This window comes from Archocentrus centrarchus, unplaced genomic scaffold (assembly GCF_007364275.1).
Source record: "Archocentrus centrarchus isolate MPI-CPG fArcCen1 unplaced genomic scaffold, fArcCen1 scaffold_24_ctg1, whole genome shotgun sequence".
Taxonomy (NCBI): domain Eukaryota; kingdom Metazoa; phylum Chordata; class Actinopteri; order Cichliformes; family Cichlidae; genus Archocentrus; species Archocentrus centrarchus.
The window spans coordinates 7,295,576-7,318,777 of record NW_022060254.1 but is presented as its reverse complement, the minus strand read 5'-3'; the positions used below and the strand labels follow the sequence as shown (position 1 = coordinate 7,318,777).

At 40.5% G+C, this 23,202-nt stretch overlaps 2 protein-coding genes across 2 annotated transcripts; both read left to right on the top strand.

The window, feature by feature from the left end:
* Positions 1 to 4,258: 4,258 nt before the first annotated feature.
* On the top strand, positions 4,259 to 5,810 carry LOC115775691 (nuclear factor 7, brain-like). Its single transcript, XM_030723166.1, has one exon. It carries the CDS (start codon positions 4,379 to 4,381, stop codon positions 5,792 to 5,794), a length of 1,416 nt encoding a protein of 471 aa, XP_030579026.1. The 5' UTR covers positions 4,259 to 4,378; the 3' UTR covers positions 5,795 to 5,810.
* A 9,907-nt stretch (positions 5,811 to 15,717) lies between these two features.
* Positions 15,718 to 16,998, top strand: LOC115775668 (nuclear factor 7, brain-like). The gene has a single exon (XM_030723139.1). The coding sequence runs from the start codon at positions 15,718 to 15,720 to the stop codon at positions 16,996 to 16,998; it is 1,281 nt and encodes a 426-aa protein (XP_030578999.1).
* Positions 16,999 to 23,202: the final 6,204 nt, after the last annotated feature.

Below are 23,202 nucleotides of genomic sequence, written 5' to 3'. Positions count from 1 at the left end.
TTCTTCTATTGCAGCATCAGATGGATTAATCTGTGATGAGTATAAGGCTTCATAAAAGCATTTAAAAGAGTTATTTATTTGTTGTGGGTCATGAGTAATGTTACCAATTGAGTCTTTAATAGAATAAATAGCTGTTTTTTCTTTGTTTAATTTTAACTGGTTGGCCAGGAATTTTCCAGATTTATTTCCATGTTCAAAGTTTTCCAAACGCAGCCTCTGCAACAGAAATGGTGTCCTCTTATCAATTATTTGATTTAACTCCAGTTTCAGTTTCCTCAGGTTGTTAATTATATGTTCCTGTGGTGAGGCAGCAGAGGCAGTTTCTAAAGATTTAATCTTCTGTTCTAATTCGAACACAAGTGCTTTTTCTTTATTTTAAGATATTATTCTGCTCCTCATTACTGCCTTTCCTGCTGCCTGCATATTTCTCAGTATTTTGCAGTGGCAGTTCTGACTAACTATGAAAGCATTTGTCTTTCAGTCGTTGCTCATTCTTCCTGCTGTTCCTGTGAGGTGGAGCACAGAGCAGCTCTGCATCAGCTCGTTCAGCGTTTGCTTGTTTTTCTTGTTACTCTGGCTGCAGGTTTACAGCTGCTCACACTGTAATTATGGTCGTTAGTATCATGTCATACAGAGCTTACCTCCATGTTAGTGCTCAGTGCAATGTTAAACATCGTTTGCTTTTAGTTTCTGAGAAATGTAAAGTGCTGCACAGTGAGACCTGATCTGTTGCTGTTGTCCTCAAAGATACAGCTGATGATGTCATTCCCCACAGAAAAACAATCCACATTGTTACCTTTGTTTCCAGCTTGTTACCCCATTATTAACACATTATTACTGAGCTGTAACAGAAAGTGCTACCCAAGTGTAACATATTTATCAATTAAATAATTTGGACTAATAGCAAATATTTTTGAACATTGAGGCAGCAGTGAAATCATTTGAAATTACTTTCATCATCAGATTCATACAAAGTTGGCTGTTTTCATTTGTTTAGGAGATTTTCCTGATATAAGTGGCGTATTACATATTTGTCAGATTATTTTTTAAGTCTTATGTTTATTACCACCACAGATTATTATCCAGTTTATTATACCACAGATGACCTCTGACCTCTATCTGTGAAATAATCCAACAGTTATCAAGACAACAGCAACTTGTTGACTAGATAAAAATGCTTCCTTGGTTTGAATGTCTTGATCAGGATTACTGAGCCCATTAGGTGACTTTTACTGTGGAAAGTAACTGCTGACTGTTAAAAACAAGGTTTGGTTTTCAATCTTGGCAAGTGCAGGAGGTCAGTATAAGCTACAAACTCGCACTTACGAGCAAAATATGAGATTATAAAATTTGTGGAAGCAAATTCAGGGATGAAGCAGAAGCCAAAATTCGATATTAGACCCCAACCTGTCTGATATTTTGAAGGATATTATCCAGCTTACACATAAAACAGATTTTTTTACAAGTCAGTTAAAATTCAGTGGGCCATTTGAATCCAACTTGGGCAATTTTACTGTATTTGTTTTTGGCTACTTTAGCCAGCAGGGGGCGATATCAGTCAAGTTAACAGAGAGACAGACAACTATTCACACCTGTGGACAATTTAAATTCAGCAATGAACCTAACCCCACTAACTGCATGTCTTTGAACTGTGGGAGGAAACTGGAGAGAACTCATGAGATACAGGAAGACCAAGCAAATCCACGCAGACTGCCCCGAGCCAGCATTGCTAACCACTGTGCTGCCCTCCTGTCACGGCCAATCCCAACATCTATTGTCTCCATGCATCGGCTCATTTGTGCACGTAACCAGTTTCTATGAGGCGCGGTTACAGAGGCAGCTGTGTGTCTCCCTCTGACAGTGTCAGTGATCCACACAGCAGGGTGAGAAAGTGTTTAAGTGTCTTCATGATGTCAAAGTTAACACAGAACTTTCTTACTTTAAATGAGAACAGGACAGAAACTGTTGTGTTTGGAAGTCGTATCCCTGTGGATAAGCTGACTGATATCCTTGGCCCTATTGCTTCTTACGGCTCCTTGACTGTCAGAAAACTTGGAGTCTTCTTTGACAGTTCATTTAAATTTGAGAAGCAAGTGAACACAGTTGTAAAGACTGCTTTTTATCAGTTACGGCTAATTGCCAAAGCTAGATCCCATCATCCTCCAAAGGACCTTATAAAACTTATTCATGCTTTCATCACCTCTAGATTGGACTACTGTAATTCTCTGTATTTGGCTCTTGAACGATCATCTCTCCATCGTTTGCAGGTGGTCCAAAATGCTGCTGCATGTCTTTTAACAGGTACTAGAAAGCATGAACACATCACTCCAGTTTTAGCAGGTTCACACTGGCTCCCTGTCCAGTCTCGTATTGATTTTAAGATTCTTTTACTTACTTTTAAAGTCTTAAATGGAATGGCACTCAGCTATTTGACTAAGCTGCTCAAACTTTATAACCCCAAGAGAGCACTGAGCTCATGTAGCCAGATGCTCTTAGTGCAGCCGAGGTCTGGTTTTAAACATAGAGGGGATCGAGCTTATTGCAGTCGCAGCCACTAGACTGTGGAATAATTTTCCACTTTATATTCATACTGCTGAGTCCATACAGCCATTTAAATCCTCTCTAAAAACTCACCTTTTTACCTTGCTCTTAATTCAGTTTGAGTCCGATCAGGTTTTATATTGAAAAGACATATTTATTGTCTTTTGTTTTAGTGTGTTAGTTTTAGTTTGTTTTATTGCATCATATTTATTGTGTTTCTGTGTTTTTATGTTTTATTCTATTTTATTCACCTATGGAATTATCTTGCTTACTTATGTAGCTGATCTTGTAAAGCACTTTGGTCAACAATGTTGTTTTTAAATGTGCTCTAGAAATAAAACTGACATTGACAGTGTGTGCAAATGCAAGATCATCAGGACTCAATCCTGCGCTCTCCTGCACAACCTGCCAACAACAGCCATGGCATCCCTTCCTCCCAATCAGCCCGAAGCTCAATGCAATAAATAAACGTGGAGCAATATTTTAAATGCTGATGGAAGCGTTCCAATGCACCGACGTGTGGTAACTTGTTGTGTTAACATGAAGTTGTTGGAGGACCTGTGTGAACAATGTAGATGTGAAGTTAGAGCCTTGATCAGTCTGAAGTTGGGGGGGGGGGGGGTAGTTTAAAAGCACCATCAGTGAGCTCGCTAATTAGGCTAAAGACAGTTTTGAAAACATGGCTGACAAACTTCTGTTCAAGTTCCTCCAAACATTCTGGGAACAAGCTAAATGTCCAAGTTCACACAGAAAGGCGTGAATGAATATTTGTTCCAAAAGCTTTGAGTTCACAGAAGCTGCAGAAACATTAAACTTGATCTCATTATCTAAATACATTTCAAATACATCAAAGAAAGCCGACTTTTTCTGACTGCGTTACATTAATGACTTTGTGTCACTATCAGCTCACTGCAAAGAGAAAACGCCACAACTCTGCTGCCTGAGAGATGGAAGTGAACACAGGAGCTGCTTCATTGGACAGTTTTGGGACCTTTCTGGGATCTGATTCAAAAAGCTGAGACCAGCTGATGTTATGACATCTGGAAATCCTTTTAGATGTTTGGACATAGAATTGGTGCCACATTCTCCATTATTTCTATTTCTTTTCTCTTTTTCAATCAAAGCCCTGAAACAGCCTCTGCTGTGTGTGGTCTGCATATTTCTGTGAGTTTCTGACAAGTTCATGACAAGTAGGCTCCAATAAAAATGAAACAGTTCATATACAGAAACAAGAAATGCTTATAAATCATGTTTCTGATTTTATCACCATCCTGAAAAACATGATTTACTAATGATTTAATGAGTGACACATTAACGCCTGATCCAAGCTTTTCTGTGCATTCATATTCCCTGTATCATCTTCTTTAGTCCAGCTGGATGAAAAAAACAGACTCACATGCTGGCAGAAAATGTTTCCTCTGACAGCAGCTGAGAAACCAAACCTGTGAAACTGTTTAGTGTTATTCAGCCTGATGAAATGCTGCTCAGCACACTGAAACACCACAGCCTCACCTTCTCTGTGCCATTTTTACATTTGATTTGCTTCAATAAAGCACGAGACCTCAACATTTGGTACATTGTTAACTGGAAATCTATATGAATGACACCCTGACAGCGCCCTCTGGTGGAGGCTGATATTATGAGAGCATTCCCTGCAGGTAAGAGTTGATCACGTGACTGTGATCCACGAAAGTGAAACTAAATTTCGACACTTTAAACTGAGCTGAGACGCCATCACAGGGCGTCAGATCTCTGCTGAAAAACACACATTTGGAGGATTTTAATCAGACGGTTCAACAAACAGCAGTTTGGTGAGTTACAGATACTCAAAGATCAAATGGCTGAGAAACTTCTTGAAAGTTACCTGAGCTGCCACGTGTGCTCAGAGACTTTCAGAGATCCTGTGTCTCTGAGCTGCGGCCACAGCTTCTGTTCAAGCTGCCTGCAGAAATTCTGGGAACAAGCTAAAAACAAAAACTGTCCCATTTGTAAAAGAAGATCCTCAAAGGATCTTCCAGATGTGAACTTTACTCTGAAAGAACTTGCTGATTCATTTGCTGGCAGACAGAAAGCTGGATCATCTGAGACAGAAAAGGGAGAGAAGAAATTAATGTCAGTGTGCAGTAAACACCAAGAAGAGCCTAAACTGTTCTGTGTGGATGAAGATAGAGCTGTGTGTCCTGTGTGTGAGTTTTCTCTCCATCAGAGTCACAAAGTGGTTCCTGTAGAAGAAGCAGTCAGTGACCTGAAGGAGCAGCTGAAATCTGCCTTAAAGTCTCTGCAGGACAAGAGGAACAAATACAAACAAGTGGAGAAAACCTACAATGAAGTGATTGAACACTCCAAGAAGCAGCTGTTGTCCACAGAGAGGCAGATCAGAGCAGAGTTCAACAAGCTCCACCAGTTCCTGAGAGAGGAAGAGGAGTCCAGACTGGCAGCTCTGAGGGAGGAAGAGGAGCAGAAGGGGAGGACTATGAGCAGAGAGATGAAGATGATTGAGGAGCAGATCTCCTCTCTGTCAGACAGCATCTCTGCTGTTGAAGAAGAGCTGCAGAAACACAGCGTGCCATTCCTCAGCAGTTATAAAGCCACTCAGAGCAGAGCCAGAGCCCAGAGCTCACTGTCAGATCCACAGCTGCTCTCAGGAGCACTGATAGATGTGGCCAAACACCTGGGAAACCTGTCCTTCAGAGTGTGGGAGAAGATCAAGGAGAAGCTCCACTTCAGTCCTGTCATTCTGGACCCAAACACTGCAAACCCCTGTCTCTGTCTGTCTGATGATCTGACCAGTGTGAGACGTGGAGACACAAAGCAGCAGCTTCCTGACAATCCAGAGAGAAACACTAAGTATGCCGATGTTTTTGGCTCTGAGGGCTTCAGCTCAGGGAAACACAGCTGGGAGGTGGAGGTGGGAGACCATCCTGACTGGACTGTGGGTGTAGTTAAAGAGTCAGTCGACAGGAAGGTAAAGCTTTTCATCACACCAGAATATGGAATCTGGTGTTTAAATCATGACAGTGGAAAATACACTAATGGTTGTGGTCAGACTGTGACAGTGAAGAAGAGTCTCCAGAGGATCAGAGTCCAGCTGAACTATGACAGGGGGAAGGTGTCCTTCTACAACCCTGAAGACATGACTCACATCTACACTCACAGACACACTTTCACTGAGAAACTCTTCCCATATTTCAGTGTTGGAAAATCAGGAGACGCCAAAACCTGTGATATCCAAATGTGTCAGATTTCACAGTAAAGTGATTCTTTTTTAACGTCTGTGTGGTGATTTTTTTATGTGTGTTGTTTTTTTCTTTAGGCTTAAAGAATCCGATTTTAGCACCAATGACATGATGGGACACATCTTTCTGTTTTATATAATGTTCAGGATATTCCCAAAGCACACAATGAGACTTTTTGGATCACATGTAGATTTTCTTTCTTTTTCAGCTGCCAAACAAAACTGTTTTCATTTGTTACTTTCTGATGTTTTCACTTGAAAGCATTGAAGTCATTTTTATTGATCTTTTTGAAGCAGATTATTGATGCTGATATAATCATTGAGCTGCTGTTTGTTTCCCATGTGTGTCAGTACAGATTACTGTTCACTGTCTGACACAGAATTACATTTATTCAGTGATATTCAGGAAATGTCTTCAATTGTGTTTGTCATTGTTCCAAATTGATCTTTGTCCTGAATGTTGAGTCTAAATCACAGTGACTAAAAACTAGAGAGAAAACTGCAGATTCTTGATTCCAGCTGCAACTAAAGACTATTTAACAAAATCATCTGTTGATGTTTTAGTCAATGAAACAGCAGAAAATGAGTGATAAAGACACCAAAGGCTCACATATGAGTCCATGTTCTGTATGTCTATGAACACAAACACTGATTTGATCCTTCTTGAACATTGATGCTGTTAAAGTTGCTGTTTGTTCCAGTGTGTTTATGTCAGCTTCAGCTCACAAAGATTTATTGTCTCTATCAGACGTTTTGTTCATGCTTTCTTTTCCTGTTCTTATCCGGGGGTTACAGCAAACATTTGCTCTGTCATTGATTATTATTTTGCTCCACAGCAGCAGCAGAGCTGCTTTGTTGTAAAGGCTCATAGAAATTATTGATCCAACTGTCTGAATTCAATCTGGCCTTTGATTTTGTTGTGTTGCGTTCATGGAACTCACAGCAGTTACACAAAAACCAAAGGACCTGTTTCCATATCACAATATTTGAGCCACTGAGGGTTATTAGTTTTCTTTAAGGAAGGTTTTGCTTTGCTTGTTTTTGCCTTTTAAATGTTTACAAACAGATGATAAAGTTTTTTCTTCCCTGCTAATCTCCATCCACACTCCAGTCCAGTAGGTGGCAGTAATGCACCTGTAAGTTGGCTCCATTAAAATCCTTCCAATCCAATCAAATTGTATCTGTCTCATTCATGATCATATAAGGTTCAACTAGCAGTGAAATGTTTTAATGACTGCCCTTACACACCAGCACGATGAAAGATATGCTCAGATTATACACTAAGATAAAATGAAAATAAAATACTTCAAATATAATATAAAAATGTACCAAAATATATACACTAAATATATATTATATATACACCCAGACAGGGTGTGTTGTGGGAGGGGGTGTAGGGTTCATTCTTCAGTGCAAATCAGTGGCAGAGCCACAGGTCTGTGTAGGTTCATCCAGGTCATAGATTCTCTGGAGGTTGAAAAAAGGCAGCTGGACTTCTTTTAGTTTCTTGAAGACATTTCACGTCTCATCTGAAACACTTCTTCAGTTCTCAGACAAAAGGTGGAGAGACCCGGGTATTTAAACCCCAGTGGGCGTCGTCCCCTCACTCAAAGAAATCATTCTTTTGATTCACTTAATAATTTGACCTCAACGATTTCCACAAACCTCAAGTTATGTTATATGTAATTGACTTAAAATAACATGTGTGTAATCAACTTGATCTTTATAAGGTGAATTATCTACCACTAGTGGTGAATCTTAGGCAGGACATTGCTAGGTGGGAATCCCTACCTCTCTCCCTTGTGGGAAGAATCAATTTAATTAGAATGACTATACTGCCTAAATTTCTTTATTTATTTCAGAGTGTGCTAATGTTCCTTACTAAGTCTTTCTTTTCAATTTGGACAGTGAATTATCAGCATTTGTTTGCAATAAAAAGCATCCACGGATTGGCAGGAAGATGCTGCAATTACCTTGTAGTCTTGGAGGTATGTCATCCCCTAACTTCATGTGCTATTATTGGGCGGCTAACATTAGAACCTTATTATATTGGTTAAAAAAAGGACACTCCTGTCCCAAGTTGGGTGGCCTTGGAAAGAGGCTCAATTGTATCTAGTTCTCTCTCCGCTTTACTCTGCTCCAAGTTACCTTTTAATCAACCAGTCCCAACATATACTTCTAATCCAGTGGTAATTCACACAGTAAAAATCTGGAATCAGTGTAGAAGATCATTCAAAGGTACAGTTATTATTGGCAGCCCCTGTATCAAATAATCACATGTTTGTTCCTTCATTAACAGATTCAGCTTTTAATATCTGGGCTCTAAAAGGAATAAGTTTATTATATGATCTATATGTAGATAATAGGTTTGCTTCATTTGAACAGTTGGTACAGAAATTTGACATTAATAAATCACAGTTTTTCAGATATTTGCAATTGAGACCTTTTGTAATGTCCAACTCTGAGTGCTTTCCTCTGCGCCCTTCTTCCTCTGTTGTTGATAAGATTCTGGAGTGTAGGTCTGACACAAAACGATCCATGAGTACAGTTTATACACTGCTTAATTCATAATATGATACCAATTTGGATTCTCTGAAATACAGGTGGGAGAAGGACTTGGAGGAATCCATATCAGATTCAGACTGGCAAAAGGTTATTCAAAATATTTATTCTTAGTCAATTTGTCTAAGGCATGCAATAGTTCAATTCAAGGTAGTACATCGTCTACATTGGTCTAAAGATAAATTGTACAAGTTTAAAAAGGACCTGGATCTGATGTGATCACTGTAAACTGACTCCAGCCACACTTTTACATACATTCTGGACAGAACAGAGTTCCTGATGGTCCAGCTCAGACGTCCTCAGAGCCCCAAGACTCAAATATGCTGTTCACAGAATTCAGTAACACCTTTAAGGCGTTTCTGAAAACTGTGACACAGATCTAAATATTTAAAGTTTTAGCACCAATGACATGATGGGACACATCTTTCTGTTTTATATAATGTTCAGGATATTCCCAAAGCACACAATGAGACTTTTTGGATCACATGTAGATTTTCTTTCTTTTTCAGCTGCCAAACAAAACTGTTTTCATTTGTTACTTTCTGATGTTTTCACTTGAAAGCATTGAAGTCATTTTTATTGATCTTTTTGAAGCAGATTATTGATGCTGATATAATCACTGAGCTGCTGTTTGTTTCCCATGTGTGTCAGTACAGATTACTGTTCACTGTCTGACACAGAATTACATGTATTCAGTGATATTCAGGAAATGTCTTCAATTGTGTTTGTCATTGTTCCAAATTGATCTTTGTCCTGAATGTTGAGTCTAAATCACAGTGACTAAAAACTAGAGAGAAAACTGCAGATTCTTGATTCCAGCTGCAACTAAAGACTATTTAACAAAATCATCTGTTGATGTTTTAGTCAATGAAACAGCAGAAAATGAGTGATAAAGACACCAAAGGCTCACATATGAGTCCATGTTCTGTATGTCTATGAACACAAACACTGATTTGATCCTTCTTGAACATTGATGCTGTTAAAGTTGCTGTTTGTTCCAGTGTGTTTATGTCAGCTTCAGCTCACAAAGATTTATTGTCTCTATCAGACGTTTTGTTCATGCTTTCTTTTCCTGTTCTTATCCGGGGGTTACAGCAAACATTTGCTCTGTCATTGATTATTATTTTGCTCCACAGCAGCAGCAGAGCTGCTTTGTTGTAAAGGCTCATAGAAATTATTGATCCAACTGTCTGAATTCAATCTGGCCTTTGATTTTGTTGTGTTGCGTTCATGGAACTCACAGCAGTTACACAAAAACCAAAGGACCTGTTTCCATATCACAATATTTGAGCCACTGAGGGTTATTAGTTTTCTTTAAGGAAGGTTTTGCTTTGTTTGTTTTTGCCTTTTAAATGTTTACAAACAGATGATAAAGTTTTTTTCTTCCCTGCTAATCTCCATCCACACTCCAGTCCAGTAGGTGGCAGTAATGCACCTGTAAGTTGGCTCCATTAAATCCATAAAGAACACAAAGGCAGCCAACAGGATAAAGTTTCTATAAGGAAGTTTTTGGGTTTCATGTTCTTGTTTCTTTTAAATGATTTTCAGAATATTTGTCATGCTTTTTATTTGAAGCAGCTCAATTTTAAATCTTCAGTTTTATTCATCAAATGTGACCTGAGCTCTGATGAGCTGCATATTAGAGCAGACTTATACACTCACACGGCTCTGCTCCTCAGTGTGTAACACTAACAGGCAGAAATCACATGTAACTATGGATAAACTGTACATTCTCACACAGAACCCTTATGTTTATGCACTAACTTATATTTCTTAAAGTTTAAAATAAATGTCTACATGAATGTTTCATCAAAATGTGTGTGGTGCAGTTTGAAGACCAAACAGAATAACAGTGTATGAACACAGACCTGAAGGAGAGGTGAAAGAACAAACCTGCTCTGAGTCAGAGGAACCTGCCAACATCCTTTCACAAAGTCAAACTTGCTCACAAACTTTGCAGCACCCACAATATCTATCACTCCTATATTGTGTAATATCTAATATTCATGCACCAAGTGCAACACTCACCATCTGCATTATTATATGTCTACACTTATTTTATTTACAACATATATATTTTTATACATTCTCTTATTTTCTGTATATTTTTAAAATTTCTCATTTATATTTTAGAAAGTTTGACTTTCTACTGCATGGCACTGAACAGGAGTGGCCCTGCAATCTCACTGTACATCCTGTATAATGACAATAAAGGCATTCTACTCTATTCTATTCAATTCTATTGTATTCTATCTGGCTTTGTGACTGCATTAATCTTACGAAGGCCAGTGAAAGGCCTAAACGTGGAGTCTGGTTTCTTCACCAGCAAACATGGAGATGACCAAGCAGATGAAGAAGGCTCAGCAATGCCATTTTCTAGCATATATTGTACCTCAGCTGCTAATATCTCCTGCTTATCAGGAGACAGCCAGTAAAATGCAGTTTAATAGGCTGAGCATCACCAACATCGCTGTTATGCTGCACTACATCAGTATGTGATGGTGTATCTGAAAATAAGGATGGATGAGCCTGAATGATGTTAACTTGTTACACTTATCTGCATCCAAATGTTCCAAATACAGCAAACAAGTTACTCAGAGCTTCTGAATTTTGAAGCTGAGGTTGTAACCCTCCATCTTCCAGTACACCTCCTTCCTCCTCATCACCTGAGATGAAGTGGAGAGAGCAGCAGTGGCTAACAGAAGGATTTCCACATACTGTGGAGTCACCTGCCTCACCAGACCAGTCTGAAGATGGGCAATGAGCATGATATGGCCTGAGCAAGTTTACATGGCACATTTTACTAGATTTTCTTTTGTTTGCATTTCAACCAGGTCATCCTGTTCTGATGCTCTCTTAACAGTGCGAGGACCAAAAGATTTAGCCTGAAATGGTGATTCAACACGTGGCGACAGCACCAACACCTGATCACAGGACCGTAGTGCCGCTGTTCAGCTCTACGATCAAACGATCTTCATCTACTTTTGAGAACCTTCTAGCTTCTCTTTAGCTTGCTCACCTACCTCATAAAGCTTAAACCACTGACACAATCTATTGTGTTTTCCGGTGGCTCGGAGGACCTCTGCTGGTCACTGCTCACAGCCAAAGGACCCCTGACAGTGTGTGCTAATGCAAGGTCATCAGGACTAAATCCTGTGCTCTCCTGCACAACCTCTCTGGCTGCCAACAACAGCCATGGCATCCCTTCCTCCCAATCAGCCCGAAGCTCAATGCAATAAATAAACGTGGAGCAATATTTTAAATGCTGATGGAAGCGTTCCAATGTGTGGTAACTTGTTGTGTTTAACATGAAGTTGTTGGAGGACCTGTGTGAACAATGTAGATGTGAAGTTAGAGCCTTGATCAGTCTGATCAGCATCAGTCTGCCATCTGTGTGTGCTTCACTGTGTGTGACAGCGCCCCCTGCTGGAGCTTCTCCTCTTTGCAGCAGCAGTGACTCTTGCTGCTGATGCTCAGCGAGTGCTCCTCATCATCACTCAGGTATGTACAAAAGGCAGCCGCTCTGCACTGACAGCACAGAGCCCCATAGAAAAGCATGTGAAACAATCATCATCATGTTTTATAATGTGTCCCACACAAACAATCAACTGTGGTTTAAAGTTGTTTATATACATATATATATATGTATATGTATATATATATATATATATATATATATATATATATATATATATATATATATATATATATATATATATATAATTTTTTTATAGCTATATACAAAAATGTGGTTTTCTTGGAATTGTTCATCCTAAACATCATATTAAAAAAACTGAAACACAAAAATAAAAACTAAAATTATAAACCAGAGGGAAGTACATGAGAACTAATGTATTACAATACACAATGTAATACGTGCTGAGATCAAAGCTGCAGGACGATAAAAGCTGTGAATCAAAGTCCACAGAAAGAGCTGTAATCCAGAATAACCAGAGGAGCTTTATGACACACATGAAGATCATCTTTGAGTTTGTTTGGAACCACAAATGCTTTATGAACTAAAAACAAGAGTCCTGCTCAGTTATGGGCAAAGTTAAAGTTTTAGTGGAATTTCAAAAAGAGGAAAATAAGTAACAAGATTAATATAATAGTGGTCATCACTCTAGATTTATAATATTACAGTTTATATGGCACATCTATGTTAGTAAAATATTACAGGTCTGTTGATCATTCAGTATTTATTTCTGTATAGTTCCTCTCCACCTTCTAACATCACTCCCATGATGGTCTTTTTAGCATTTAACACTTTTTTAAATCTATTTTTTAAAGAAATAGTAATCAGGTGCATCATGGGTAATTTCCACTGTAAATATCAATCACAGTGAAATTAATGAGGAAAGGCAGTAAAAACAGTGGAATGACCGCTGTGTCTTCATGAAGTTCAGACTCCTGCGTGAACTTGTGTTAATAAACTATCATCCACATGAGTTTGAATAAGCTTTGTTTCCACAGCAACAAATAAAGCTTGAATGCAGGAAAGCAGCTGTGGGTGTCATGAGCCGCTGTGGCAGCAGGACTGAGGAGCCCAATGCAGGACAAACCAGGAAGCTTCTTCTACAGGGATCCAGACGGACAGAGGGAACCACAGCAGGCAGGTAAGTGATGATGGCACAACAAGGAACACATGCAGACTGAGGACCTAAATACACACACAAGGTCATCAGGAACAAGCAACAGGTGAACGTAATTAACCAAACGAGACAAGGGGACGCTAAACTAAACACAAAGCACCAGGAACAAAGGACTTTCAAAGTAAAACAGGAAACACAGGACAGAGACGCAGGGCGGACAGGAACCAAGGGAACCAGGAGATCCAAATATAAACCAGAAGAAACTCAGTGAAACCAGAACTAAACACCAAATGCTGGGCACACGGTCCAGGACCATGACAGTGGGTTTATGTCTGCAGCACATTTAAACTGTTAGAAAACAACCTCATGAACTAAAGGTGTGATAAACGGTCATTAAACAGCCACAAATGGAAAACTGATTCACTCACAAAGATTATTGAAGGTTGTGTACGTGCTGTAAAATGCAAATCAGTGCAAAGCTTCTAAAAATCCACATGTATAGAAATGAGTCTTTTTTTATTATCAGCAATGTCACAAACGAGTGAACAATAAGACAAATGAATAAAGCATCAGCCTCTCCATAAAGCCTGTATATGTAAGTGAGAACAAAGGTCAACAATGAAAAGCACCTTTGAAATAAAGAAACAAACATCACAGCTTCAAAGACACCATTTATTTAACAGCTGAACTCCTGAAAGATGAAGAAAGCAGGAAGCATTTCTCCTGCTCTGAGTGACGAATTTGAAAATCCTCGATGACATCATCTAGTTATCGCATGCACGAGATTTTCATAAAAATTGACCTCTGACCTTTACCTTGAAGTCAAGGTTTACAGCAGATCAATCGATGGTGTGAATTTGATCATCTGAGGTCACATCGTTCTCAGGTTACAGCTGAACACCAACAACACCACCAAGGTTTTGACTTTAGCTCGACTTCTTCTTTGAAACAACCGAACCAAAAATCATTTGATCAAATGGAGACGAGTGTCAGAGGATCTGTGACAGAAGGAGAGCAGTGAGAGTGAAAGGAAAGGTTTACAAGATGGTGGTGAGACCTGCTGTGATGTTTGGTTTGGAGACGGAGGCACTGACACAAAGACAGGAGGCTGAGCTGAAGATCTTCACTGGGAGTGAGCAGGATGGATGAGATTAGAAGTGAGGACATCAGCTCAGGCTGAGCAGTTTGGAGACAAAGCTAGAGAGGTGAGGCTGAGATGGTTTGGACAGGGTGAGATGGAGGCAGATGATCTGCTGCGGTGGCCCCTTAGATGTGATGTAGCTCAGTAGATTTACTTAAGTAATGCACAGAAGTACAGTGTTGAAGCTCCATATCAGTTTTCTGATAAAACATGAGGATCTCCAGCCACAGTTGGACTGGACGGCATCAGGATGTGTTTAAAAGCAGGTAGTTAATGAGCAGCAGTGCTGGAATCAGCAGTGGAATCCAGTGGATTAGAAAATGTAAAAAATCTGACTAAAACTGTGAGCAGACACAAAATGCTGAGTTTGTTTTCTGTGCTTTTTAACGTCTCAGTACATCCATCCACTTTCCTCCACTTCTTCAGCTCCAGCAGGGTGGATGGATCTCTGGACATGGAGAAACATCACACAGAAAGGCCCAAATCCAAGACTTGGATGGTGTTAGGGCGCAGTGCTAACCACCACAGCACCATGTTTGTTTGTTTGTTTGAAATGATCAATGATTTTGATGGTTAATCATCTATGTGGATGTCTGTTTAGTGGCTCAGCAGCAGCATTTTAAAATAATCCTTCAACATTTTGATCAGTCGGAGCTTCTGTTTGTTCCAGCGTGTTTAAACTCTCACTTCATCCGTCACATGTTAAACGACTGTTTCCTGCTTTTCACCTGCTGAGCAACTATGATGAAAATGTCAGAAACATGAGTTCATTGATCTCCTGTCTTATTGATCTCTTCATTAATTAAATCATCTATTTAATGAAACACAAGAAAATATTTTTAAAAATATCAGATAAAGACACCAAAGGTGACCAAATGTTTTTTTTAAATACATAATTATAAAAAGGCTGTGCAATGAAATGAGCTTTTCTTGGAATTGTTGAACCTTTAGACCAAAGCATTGTGAAAATAAACAGATCATAAAAGAGGGACGTGCATGTGAACTCCTTTATCTACTAAAATACAATACAGTGTATTTACAGTGAGGACGATAAAAGCTGTGAAGCAAAGTCCAAAGAAAGAGCTGCAATCCAGAATAACTGGTGGAGCTTTATGACACAAATGAAGATCATGTTTGAGTTTGTTGGAAACCACAAATGCTTTATGAACTAAAAATCATTTTATCAAATAAAAGTGACCTGAAAGAAAATCTGGAGAGTTTAGAGTCCATGACAAATGTTTCAGGTCTCATCCTGTTGTGCCTAAAGGTAACAGAAGACAGCAGGATGCAGTTAATAATTAACTGATGAAAGATTTGGATCACATCTGAATATCACTAAAGATTCAGTTGAAACCAGGAAGCCGTGACAGGGTTTGGCATTCGTTACTGAACTGTGCTGACCTGGTGGACAGGAAGAGGCAAACTGTGGGGAACTTTGATTCAGTGAGAGTTTCATTTGAGAGAAAGTTGCAGAGAAAGATGCTCTTCTTCAAGATTTCCTGAACTTTCACGTGTGCTCAGAGACATTCAGAGATCCTGTGTCTCTGAGCTGCAGCCACAGCTTCTCTTCAAGCTGCCTGCAGAAATTCTGGGAACAAGCTAAAAACAAAAACTCTCCCATTTGGAAAAGAAGATCCTCAAACCACATGGAAGAACAAATGAACTCACTTGACCCTCCATTGGTGGACTTTGATCCGATTGAACCGGAGGATCCGTTTGCTGGCAGACAGAAAACTAAATCATGTGAGATGCTGAAAGAAAAGGAGAGAGTGGAGATGGTTTGCAGGAAACACCAAGAAGAGCCTAAACTGTTCTGTGTGGATGAAGATAGAGCTGTGTGCACCGTCTGTGAGTTTTCTCTCCATCATGGTCACAAAGTGGTTCCTGGAGAAGAAGCAGTCAGTGACCTGAAGGAGCAGCTGAAATCTGCCTTAAAGTCTCTGCAGGACAAGAGGAACAAATACAAACAAGTGGAGGAAACCTACAATGAAGTGATTGAACACTCCAAGAAGCAGCTGTTGTCCACAGAGAGGCAGATCAGAGCAGAGTTCAACGAGCTCCACCAGTTCCTGAGAGAGGAAGAGGAGTCCAGACTGGCAGCCCTGAGGGAGGAAGAGGAGCAGAAGGGGAGGACTATCAGCAGAGAGATGAAGATGATTGAGGAGCAGATCTCCTCTCTGTCAGACAGCATCTCTGCTGTTGAAGAAGAGCTGCAGAAACACAGCGTGCCATTCCTCAGCAGTTATAAAGCCACTCAGAGCAGAGCCAGAGCCCAGAGCTCACTGTCAGATCCACAGCTGCTCTCAGGAGCACTGATAGATGTGGCCAAACACCTGGGAAACCTGTCCTTCAGAGTGTGGGAGAAGATCAAGGAGAAGCTCCACTTCAGTCCTGTCATTCTGGACCCAAACACTGCAAGTCCCTGTCTCTGTCTGTCTGATGATCTGACCAGTGTGAGACATGGAGACACAAAGCAGCAGCTTCCTGACAATCCAGAGAGAAACACTAATTACAAAATAGTTTTTGGCTCTGAGGGCTTCAGCTCAGGGAAACACAGCTGGGAGGTGGAGGTGGGAGACCATCCTGGCTATTTTGTAGGATTAGCTAAAGAGTCACTTGACAGGAAAGGCATAAGTTTGGCTTCACCCAACTGTGGATTCTGGGCTTTGCTGCATTGCAGTGGAAACTATTATAATGCTGATGGTCAGCCTCTCATAGTGAAGAAGAGTCTCCAGAGGATCAGAGTCCAGCTGGACTATGACAGGGGGGAGGTGTCCTTCTACAACCCTGAAGACATGACTCACATCTACACTCACAGACACACTTTCACTGAGAAACTCTTCCCATATTTCAGTGTTGGAGAATCAGGAGACGCCAAAACCTGTGATATCAAAATGTGTCAGACTGAGATTTCATTGAAACCTTGAGTGAGATCAAGTTAATATTTATTTTTCTTTTTGTGTGAAATATGTAACTAACCTCTGATTTCAAATTATTTTGAACATTTAAACATGTAAAATATGAGATGAAACAGATTATTTTACTTTGATCTTTCATTTTAAAGAATTCAGGACATTGTTTTACTTTCTCCTGTTAAATATTTTTGTAATAATTTGTCTTGCTGTGCAGAATGAATCCATCTGTGGACTTTGATGTAATAATTCACCAATTATTTCTCTATAATGTGCATCAGTGCAGATTACTGTTGACTGAAAATCTCCTGTACATTTATCAGTTTTATCCACACAAACAAAATCTTTATTTGTCTCTTTGTTTTTGTCATATTGAGCGAATGAACAGCAACACTTCTTTGCTCATCTCTGAGCATTTGTTCAGGTGGAGCTGCTCTTTGTTCCAGTGTGTTTCTGTAAACTCTCACTTCATGTGTCAGATGTGAAACTGCACATCAGCACATTCAGGATTTCGGCTCGTTAACGGTGGATTTCCTGTTTTTCACCTGCTGAGCAAATATGATGGAAGTGTCAGGAACATGAGGTCATTGATCTCCTGGGTTATTTCTGTGCAATAAAAAAATCAAAGCCTGGCTGCAGTTTGATGTGTCTGTAAACACTGAAGGATGCTCAATTTTCTATTGAAACTCTCATTTTATTGATAACACCTTAACACATTTTCTTGAAGTTAGAGAAACACGTGCAGCACGTAAGAGAACAGAGCAGGATTAATATTATTATACAGAAGAAACCCAAAGGGACAAAAAGAGACAAAGGAAAGCAGAAAGAGGCGACTGCAGAGAAACGATGGAAGAAGGTTGGAAACAGAGAGAGTGGGAAAAGAGTGAAAGACACCCTACGGAGAGAAGCCGGCTCAGTGATGTCAGTGCAGCTGATGCTTCATCTGATTAAAGGACAGGAAGGCAGCAGAGCTCACACTCACCTCAGAGGAGGACACTTGATGCTGTTTGTGTGTCGGGCTGCACAATTAATCACTATTCATTCATTCATCTGTGATCCTTCATCCAGAATCCTGATTTCTTAGAGGCATCGGTGCCATTTTAGTCCCGCCTCTGCAGCCCTGATCAATACTGTGATTGGAAGCTGCTTCTTCTTCTACACTGATGAACTGCTGATGTCTCTGACTGGATTGTCTGTTTGATCTGACTCTAAAGTTATTGTGCAGCTCCATTAAAAGCATCAGTCTGCCATCTGTGTGTGCTTCACTGTGTGTGACAGCGCCCCCTGCTGGAGCTTCTCCTCTTTGCAGCAGCAGTGACTCTTGCTGCTGATGCTCAGCGAGTGCTCCTCATCGTCACTCAGGTATGTACAAAAGGCAGCCGCTCTGCACTGACAGCACAGAGCCCCATAGAAAAGCATGTGAAACCATCCTCATCATCATCATCATCATCATCATCATAGTCATCCTCAGTGCTGCAGTCTATATATAATCCTTCTCATTAGAATCATCTTCATCACATCATGTTGAGACAAAAATAGTTGTATGCACTTAAAAAGCTGATAAAATAGAGAAAGGTGGAGTATACCAGCATTCAGTAGAAGATGAAGTCAAATCAAAGGAAAAGAGCAAAAACAAGTAGAAACAAAGTGTCCTGTTGACTGTCATGCAAAGACAAAAAGGCAGCTGCTCTGCTTGTTAGCTGCAGGTGTGTAATACTGTTTCCTCCCTCAGTGTAAATGTGTGAATCTCATTACAATGATTTTCAAGGCTAGAAACACACTAAGAAGAACAGAAGAACAACACCTTTGTACTGTACATGCTGCTTTTTCTTCTTTTGGGGACGGGGTCGGGGTCATGGTTGGTGACCTTTGACCTTTTAGCATCAGAACAGGCTGAACTAGACGTGAACATCATCACTGGATGAGACACGAGGACGATACAACGTCTCTGTTGTTCACCTTGGAGGGAAAACAGTTGCTGACAGAATGGATCCTATAAAAAAGGCTGTGAAGTGTTTGGTGGGAGAGTTCACACTAAATACAGTCCTGTATCATATGGATTTAAAGCAACAGGTGTCCCACTCTGGCATAGTGGGAATGACAGGAAGAAGGACAAATGGACACAAAAGAGCAAAAATGTAAATGTGAAGAAGAAAAATCAGAGAAAAAGCCAAAGTCATTTGCACCATGTTGGTCGTTGCACAGAAACAGATGCAGGATGCAGATTGGGTGTACTATCCCTTTAAAAGCAGTCCTGTTTTACATGGAGCAGCTACAGACAGGACGTGCACAAGTGCATGAATTATACACGAGGAAAACGAAGAGAAAGGAAGAAAAAAGCTGCGTAAAAATGTCCACTACAATAAATAAATAAATATTCAAAATCAATAAAAACCTGAGGACCGTTCACCAAGACGACTGCCCGCTCTTTTTAGATCTCGGCCTGACCAATAGGGGTGAGACGAATGTGAAGGCAGCCAATGGTGGATGAGCAAAGTGGAGCTGATCTAAAGTCAAAGCTCCACAAAATCAGTTTTCAGTGCTGCAAAGTCCATCCATTCAGTCCTGCCACCGCTGGCACTTTGTCATAAAGAGCTGATAACATTTTACTGTAACACAAACAAAAGAGAGCAACAAAGTAACAGCATGAACACAAAGCAGATGGAAACAGAGTCCTGGGCTGAAGGCAGGGGACTGATGTGTCCTCCCAAAAATAAAGCCTTCTCATTTCAGCGCTCACACAACACACACACCTCCAAAATATCCTCCCAGGCTTGGAAAGAATACACACCCAAAGCCACCGACGTAGCGCACACACTCACACAAATACACACACACTCACACAAACTGTGGCAGAAGACTGTAGTGAAAGGACACACGAGCAGCCAAACGCTCCCTTCACTCTTCATCGCTGACGTGGGCGTGACCGTCATCTGTGCGTGGCAGAGCTTTTGATGTAAACAGTTGTTGGTAATAATTCTTAAATACTTCATTTCTGGCTTTAGGATCAGTGACTAATTCTCCTGATTTTGATTTAATTGGATTATAGCTCTACTGGCTTGAAGCCCTCTAAGCTGTCGGGTGAGTAAATTCTGGGGTTTATCCCCCATCTCAAAATAATTTATTAAACACTTGGTCCTTCACTTGGTCAGTTAAAATGCAATTATATGCATATTTTAGTTTCAGTATGTTTTGTAATATTAACTCATTAGATCTGGATTTATAGTTGAATTCCTTTTTTTTTTTGCAATTCTTTATTTTCAAAGTTTTTGTTAATACAAAAGAAAAAAGATGAATAAATAAAAGGGAAAAAAAAGACTCTTAAACATAGCATATAACCCGTGGGGTGTGTCATTGCTGTACATCCGTATGTATACAAAAATGAAAATACAACACAATTACCATTTATATCGGATTTAAATAAAATCTTCCCTTATAGTTGTGATAAACTCAATCCATCCACTCCATTTGTCCTCAAATTTGTCTTGTTGTAGCCTGATATTAAATGTTATTCTCTCTAACTTGAAGATGTCATATATGATATCAAACCACTCGTTTAGCATTGGTGTTTGGGGGCTGAGCCATTTCTTAGTAATGGCTTTCCTGGCTGCCGCAGTCAAAATTTGAAACAAATATTTAATTTTGTATGTCATAATATCCCCAAGCAGTAAACCTAGATACACTGATTTCTGCGTCTGCACCAACTAAAATTGCAGGTGTATTATTAATTATTATATGATTTACTACATATAACGCATGCCGAATATTAGCTTGTGTTTGGCGATCATGGATAAACCCTGTCTGGTCTAGGCTGATGATCTGTGGGAGAACTGTCTTCATTCTTTTGGCTAGTATATAGGTAAAAATGTTGTAGTCCTGATTTAATACGCTTATTGGTCTAAAGTTACAACATTGAAGTTTGTCTTTGCCATCCTTTGGTATTAATGATATTACAGCTTCATTCCATGAAGGGGGGGCGTCATATTTTCCTGCAAAATCCAGTTGAAAGTACGCTTTAGAATTGGAACCAGGGACTCTTTCAGTTCTTTATAGAAGTAAATCCATCAGGCCCAGGCGTTCTGTGTGGTTTAAGATGACTTATTGCAGCCTCAATTTCTTTCTTTGAAATATATCTTTTCCTTGTTCATCAGTTGATTTGGGTAACTGAATTTGGTCTAAAAGTTCTGCAGTTTTGCCTGGTCACATGTGGCCTGTGAGTATAATTTTTTATAATATAATTCAAAAGATTTTTGAATCTGTGGTAATTTGTGTTCAATCAATTTGTTTCAGAATTTCAAATTTTATAAATTGAATTTTCAGCTTGTTGTTTTTTTAACCTATAAGCCAACATTTTAGTGGCTTTCACGCCCCCCTCATAATAAATCTGTTTTGTAATTATTTGTCATTTTTTTCTGAATATCTTTAGTATAGTGCTCGTCTATTTCATTTCTCTTTTTAGTAATTTCCATCCATCCATTCTCTCCCGCTTATCCGGGGCCAGGTCGCGGGGGCAGGAGCCTAAGCAAAGAAGCCCAGGCTTCCCTCTCCCCAGCCAGCTCATCCGGAGGGACCCCAAGGCGTTCCCAGGCCAGCCAAGAGCTATAATCCCTCCAGCATGTCCTGGGTCTACCACGGGGCCTCCTCCCACTGGGACATGCCCGGAACACCTCACCCAAGAGGCGGCCAGGAGGCATCCTAATCAGATGCCTGAGCCACCTCAACTGGCTCCTTTCGATGTGGAGGAGCAGCGGCTCTACTCCGAGCCCCTCCCGGATGGCCGCACTCCTCACCTTATCTCTAAGGGAGAGGCCAGCCACCCTTCGAAGGAAACTCATTTCTGCCGCTTGTATTCGTGATCTTATTCTTTCGGTCACTACCCAAAAACCGTGACCATAGGTGAGGGTAGGAACGTAGATCGACCGGTAAATTGAGAGCTTCGCTTTTACACTAAGCTCTCTCTTCACCACGACAGACCGGTGCAGCGTCCGCATCACTGCAGAAGCAGCCCCGATCCATCTGTCGATCTCCCGTTCCCTTCTCCCATCACTCGTGAACAAGACCCCGAGATACTTGAACTCCTCCACTTGGGGCAGGAACTCGTTCCTGAGCCAGAGAGGGCACTCCACCCTTTTCCGGCTGAGGACCATGGCCTCAGACTTAGAGGTGCTGATTCTCATGCTGGCCGCTTCACACTCGGCTGTGAACCGTTCCACTGCGAGCTGGAGGCCACCCCCTGATGAAGCCAACAGGACCGGATCATCTGCAAAAAGCAGAGATGAGACTCTGAGGCCACCAAGGAAGAAGCCTTCCGCCACCTGGCTGCGCCTAGAAATTCTGTCCATAAAAGTTATGAACAGAACCGGTGACAAAGGGCAGCCCTGACGGAGTCCAACACCCACAGGAAATTAATCCGACTCATTAACAGCTATAAGGACCAAGCTCTCACTGCGGTTGTACAAAGACTGAATGGCCCACAACAACGGGCCAGACACCCCATACTCCCGCAGGACCTCCCAAAGGACACCCCGAGGGACACAGTCGAATGCCTTCTCCAAGTCCACAAAGCACATGTAGACTGGTTGGGCAAACTCCCACGCACACTCGAATATCGTTGAGAGGATAAAGAGCTGGTCCAGCGTTCCGCGACCAGGACGAAAACCGCATTGTTATTTAATTTTGTGATGTCCTATTTGTTTATAATCATGTTCTAGTTTCTCCAGTTCAGATTCCAATTTGAGTATCTTATGTTGCCTTGACCGTTTCAGATTTGAGCTATAGCCGATTACCTTCCCTCTTAGGACAGCTTTACAAGCATCCCAAAGTATTATGGGATTGATCTCACCATCATCAGTCATTTCTATATATTCTTTAATATCTGCTATAATTTGAGTCTTTTTTTGGTTCAGAACATGATCATTTAATCTCCACAAGGTGTTCCTGGCATCCATATTAATGTCTATATCTAAATATACTGGACTGTGGTCCGATAAGTCCATGCTCCCTATTATACAATCACACACCCTGTGGAGATCCTTACTAAAAATAATCAATTCAAGAGGGAGTGTGGATTTGAGAAGAATGTATAGTCTTTTCTTGTTGGATTAAGTTGTCTCCACAGATTGATCAGCTCAACATCATTGAGAGCACCTTTGAATTTTTTATTTATTAGTTTTGGCTGAGTTACTCTCGGGTTAGAAGAATTGAGCTCCAAATTCAACC